General features: G+C 35.7%; 2 protein-coding genes across 3 annotated transcripts in view; one reads left to right on the forward strand and one right to left on the reverse strand.

The window, feature by feature from the left end:
- The window catches only part of LOC106882269 (calcyphosin-2), a 45,223-nt gene extending 42,202 nt beyond the window's left edge, over window positions 1-3,021 (forward strand). For both annotated transcript variants that reach the window (XM_052975365.1, XM_052975366.1), the window contains exon 19: window positions 1,679-3,021. In XM_052975365.1, the coding sequence (XP_052831325.1) occupies window positions 1,679-1,851 (173 nt within the window). In that variant the 3' untranslated portion in view covers window positions 1,852-3,021. The remainder of the gene's footprint in view (window positions 1-1,678) is intronic.
- Window positions 3,022-4,063: 1,042 nt separating this feature from the next.
- The window catches only part of LOC106882271 (replication termination factor 2), an 11,952-nt gene continuing 10,375 nt past the window's right edge, over window positions 4,064-5,640 (reverse strand). The window contains exon 9 of the mRNA XM_014932885.2: window positions 4,064-4,509. Coding sequence (XP_014788371.1) covers window positions 4,247-4,509 — 263 coding nt within the window. The 3' untranslated portion in view covers window positions 4,064-4,246. The remainder of the gene's footprint in view (window positions 4,510-5,640) is intronic.

A 5,640-nucleotide genomic window follows, 5' to 3' on the forward strand; every position in this document is an offset into this window, starting at 1 on the left:
GTCTGTGTTTGTTCCTCTAAAAATTGCTTGATAACTGATGGTGGTGTGTTTACGTCCCCGTAACTTAGCGGTTCGGCAAAAGAGACCGATAGAATAAATACTAGGCTTACAAAGAATAAGTCCTGGGGTCGATTTGCTCGACTAAAGGCGGTGCCCCAGCATGGCCTCAGTCAAATGACTGAAACAGGTAAAAGAGTATATATATATATATAACAATTAGAAAATGGAGGATAATATGCTGTACCCAACGACTTGCAGACAGTGTATCCTGTTGAATTCATTAACTTAATTTATAACTAAAGTGACAAAAACCACAAAGTACAAGTGTTTATGACTAATCATGTTATATTGACAACCGGGTTTACAAATGAAAGTACATAAGGAATTTGAGAAGAAACATAAACTTAATCTTACAGCTATATATATAAGGCATGAAGATTGGTTGCCTTAATTCGAATGCCCTATGAAGATGAAGAATTTTATTCTCACATTTATGTATTGACTGCATTCTGGGAATCTGATCAGAAACAGCTGTTAGTTTTGTTGTCTTGCTTTGTATCAATAAACCAGCTTTAAATGTGGTTCAATCTATGTGCTGGTTAATCTATGTTTTTCTCCATTTTCTAATTATTTGCATTGGCTCCTGATAAACTTTTGCTTACCCTATTGTCACCTGCACTCGATGTATATGGTGTCCCTGCATACCATTACCCAGGGATAACACAGGTAATGGATACTGATAGTATATATGGATTTTTTATCCCTTAGTTAGTTACTACAACTGCTAACTCTATTTATTTAAGTATAATATATGTATATGTATATATATATATATATATATATATATATATATATATATATATGTATACTTATATATGGCCTCAGCCAGTCCACTCATGCGTACCTTCCTTCCTTCATTGGACACCAAACTCCACTTGCGAAGACCTGTTGAGGCAAGTGAAATTGAAATCGAGTTAAATTGGACACTAAACTCCACTTGTGAAGACCGCTTGACTGGCCTTCGTGTGGGTGGCACATAAAAGCACCCACTACACTCTCTGAGTGGTTGGCGTTAGGAAGGGCATCCAGCTGTAGAAACTCTGCCAAATCAGATTGGAGCCTGGTGTAGCCATCTGGTTTCACCAGTCCTCAGTCAAATTGTCCAACCCATGCTAGCATGGAAAGCGAACGTTAAACGACGATGATGATGATGTATCCAGCCAGTGTAATCAACTGTATGTGTGTCACATTAACAAACAAGTTATTAGCTGCAGTTGGTCATCACTTGAGTGTGGCCAAACATTTCATTGAGCTCCTTTAAAGTGCTTAATTCTACATCTACGAAGAGGTCATCCTTAAAATACATTTCATGAGTGAACTATCACTCGTAAGTCGGGAACTTTCATGTGGTTGCTTGAACTGTTAAAGATAGCTACTAAATCTCTCTTAAATCACACCACATTTCTTTAAAATAGCAAGGATACAAAGGACAATGTAGTCTTAGCTGGTTGTGGCCAAACTGTCCCTGATAACAGGTCTGACCAATTGGGGCCAAAATCTGACTAAACAACATTAATTTTAATCCATATTATTCTGAGAAATATTTGACAATAATTTCATTTGGTGAATTAAATATGGTTATTTAAAAATTAATCTGTTTTCTCTATTTTAACTTCAGGTGGAGAACTGTATGATGCACTACAATTAATGCTTAGTGTGTTGAACAAAAGCTCAAAAGAAACCGAAGTGATTCGATATATTGAATGGGAACAGTATTATGAAGGCTTAAGTATTGGAATCGAATCGGATGTTGATTTCCTTAGAATTCTAAAGAACCTGTGGAGTATCTAAAGAAAAATCCTTTACAACAGAGTAGAATATTCTTTGCTGAAAAGTTCTAATAAGACTGAAATAAGTTCATTACTTTCACCAGCTCCACTCATCTTCATTTTACAAAAATCTCAGTTAGCTGCTTTTGTTGGAATTATCTCCCTTTATTTAAATTTTAAACAAACATCCTCTCGAGGGATTGTTTGTCAACTAATTACAACAATAATCTCAAAGTTGTGCCCTTCAATATATTCCATATGTGAGGCCCTACTAAATTGTCTATGGAATATGTAGAGAAGTTCCTTCCCAGACTTATGTTGTTCCCCTTTTGTTAGACTTACATTCTCTATTATCATCAACACACTACAACTCCAGTTGCTATCACATCAATACATTTAAATGGTTTATCACATCAAATTGACTCAGTTTCAAAGAAAAAACAAAATATTTCTGTAATTATTTGACATCCCCATATGTTCAGCTACTGTTTTTATCAAATTTGTTATTTTGTGTGGTTGCCAATCTTTAATTAATTATATTTTGTATTTATTTTCCTGAACAAATCTTGGTGACATATCTGGCAATTATTTTGTGTAATCATAATTCTGGGTTCAATCCTGCTATACAGCACAGTGGTGTCTTCTAATCTAGGTTCAAATTGACTATTTTGTAAGTAGAAACTGTGAGGAAGCCTATTGTATGTGTGTCATTGCCATTATCATTGTTTTTGTCCTTTTCTTTCCCCAGACAGACATAGATTAAGATGATACTTTCTGAGGTAGTTTTTCTATAACCTGATGTTCATGTCACTAATTCTCACACGAAACCAATAAACTATGAAAATGTTAATGTTGCTATTTTTGCTCAAACATTAACAAAGACACATAGAATCAAGATGTGCATATGTACACACACAGTTTCAGTCTACCAGTTCCTCTCACGAAACTGAGATCAGTCCAAAAAGAGGAAGTCAACTGTTGTATTATGACCATTCAATGTGATAGCAATATAATTATATCCCTTTCTTTTCCCCACACCAAACCTCTTGATGTGAAGTGAGTTTCATTTTACTAGCAAGATAAGACCAAAGTGAAACTGTGCTCATAAGCTATGAATAAATTTAAAATAATAAAATGTATTAAACTGTAAATAAATATTTCCCAACACATCACTGATAGATTTTTAAACTAATGAAGTAGTATTTCATTGAATTCTTTTGAAAATACAGGTTTCCCTGGATACAATTTGCAAGAGGATATTTCTATACAATATATAATTTAAGAATATATATATTTATATATGGTTGTACACATTCACTTAGAGGTATCCATTACTACAGAATTAAATTCATTTCCAGGGTGACTGGCATAGCAGGAATATAATTATCATCTAGAATAAGAAATGGGTAGAATAAGCCAAAGTTTTAAGGTTACACCAAGGAAGTTAGCTATCTTATTTTTTTTTACTGTGTTGGTGCCACAAAAAAACACTCAGTCCACCCTGTGGAGTGATTGGTGTTAGGAAGGGCAACCAGCCACAAAAGCAGTGAAGCCTGGTGCAGTAACAAATGTTACATGATGATGAATTTCTAATGTGTAGTTAATAACAGATTTTCATCACCTTTTTCTAGTCCTTTCTATATACACCTTGCTAGCATTAAGACTCGCAAATAATGCATTATTCCAATGCAAACCACCTGAAAGACTAAAGAAACTATCTTGTAAGCAGTGCAATAAGTAGGCCTGTTTCTAATTCAAAATTATATATATATACACACACATATATAGGTACATATGCATGCATGTATATATGTGTTCTCTGCTGGGTTAAACAGTGGCTGAAACAGTTGTGATGTTTCAAACAGCTTACAAGGATGTTGCCATGAGCAAAACACAAGTGGTTTTCACGCTTCAGGAATGGTCACTTGTTGCTTGAAGACCAATCTCATTCAGGGTGACCGTTTTGCAGATGTGAAAGAGAAGGAAAAAAAATGACAGTAGCATCACTTCACAAGAGTTCCAGAAATATATACTTTGAAAGCAATAAAAGTGTAAACATGTAAAACTAAGTGAAAATAATATTGCAAAATTCTGGTTTCTTTTGGGTACCCCCTTGTATACGCACACATATATATATATTTACATGTGTATAAAAACACCATCTACTTCATAGTGATAAGTCTTACACGAGCAAATTAAACATGAAAATATTACCATAAACAAGAAACTAAATATCACAAAGCATATAAAGAATTTTATACCTCAAAAAAGGTGCGCCTCAAGTCAGTGGGTGCTTTCCTGATCACACAAAACTGTAGAATAAATGATAATAACATAGTTGTTTGATGAGGTGAATGAAACACTAAACATACCTTCTTTGATAACATATACAAGCAGACAGGAATGTCCTTAAATATCTAAAAATAGAGAGGATTGTAGGTAATCCAGTGTTGTTCAGGCTTTTTCTTGCACTCTTCTGATGATGTAAATAATGACTTGTAAACCATACTGTTTTTAGAGTCCTTCTGGAGACTTGTTTGACCCTGGCTTTCATTGCTTCCAGAAGCTGTCTTGGAATTCTTGCCTGTTGTTTTAGTGTTTGAGGCAACTCTGTTACCATTTGTAAATTTTGATTTTCCAGGAACCAAACAGGTGATCTTGCTGCTACTGCCTTCAGCACCTACATAAAAGATATATATATATATATATATATATAATGAGTATATGTATCATCATCATCATCATCGTTTAACGTCCGCTTTCCATGCTAGCATGGGTTGGACGATTTGACTGAGGACTGGTGAAACCGGATGGCAACACCAGGCTCCAATCTAATTTGGCAGAGTTTCTACAGCTGGATGCCCTTCCTAACGCCAACCACTCAGAGAGTGTAGTGGGTGCTTTTACGTGTCACCCGCACGAAAACGGCCACGCTCGAAATGGTGTCTTTTATGTGCCACCCGCACAAGCCAGTCCAGGGGCACTGGCAACGATCTCACTCGAAAATCCTACGGGAGCCAGTCAGGCGGTACTGGCAATGGCCACGCTCAAAATGGTGCATCTCATGTGCCACCCGCACAAGAGCCAGTCCAGGGGCACTGGCAACGATCTTACTTGGCTTGCCGGGTCTTCTCACGCACAAGATGATAAAATGAATGGTTTCTACCTGATAATTTGTTGGTAAAATGCAGTTACTTTCACAGTGTTCATTATGTAAATGAAAGATACGAGAATTTTTATTGATCACCACAATTGTCTTGACAAGTCTAGCATCGATCCCTCATGGGTGGGATACTTAACTGATTCAGGAGCATCCAACAGCACAAATGTCTCTCTTCAGGTGATAAACAGATATAGCTCATTTAAAAAACAATTCTGCAATGTATCTTCTCATTTTGTGTAAAGAAAAGCAGCAAATTAAAGGATATATCTTCATTTATATAGAAGACCAATAATAAAATAAATCCCCAAAAAGAAAACAAACACAGCAAGAATAAGTATTAAAAATAACTGTTAATGGATATGAATGTATAAATGCTCTTGCACAAATACACACACTCATACAAGCATCCATGAAGATGTAAGCATGTGCACACATTCACACAGTGAATTAAATAGCTACTTGGTGTTATAAGATGCCTACATGCATATAAATGTACTTTCATAGAATGCAGTGGGAAGGAATTTGAGTAAATTTACTTAAAGATATGGAAGAATTAAGTTTAGTTTTGAACTCCTCATCCTGGAATGCACCTCATAGAGCCACCCACCCACCCATCCATCCATCCATCCATCCATCCATCCATCCATC

This window comes from Octopus bimaculoides, chromosome 21 (genome assembly GCF_001194135.2).
Source record: "Octopus bimaculoides isolate UCB-OBI-ISO-001 chromosome 21, ASM119413v2, whole genome shotgun sequence".
NCBI classification, from domain to species: Eukaryota; Metazoa; Mollusca; class Cephalopoda; order Octopoda; family Octopodidae; genus Octopus; species Octopus bimaculoides.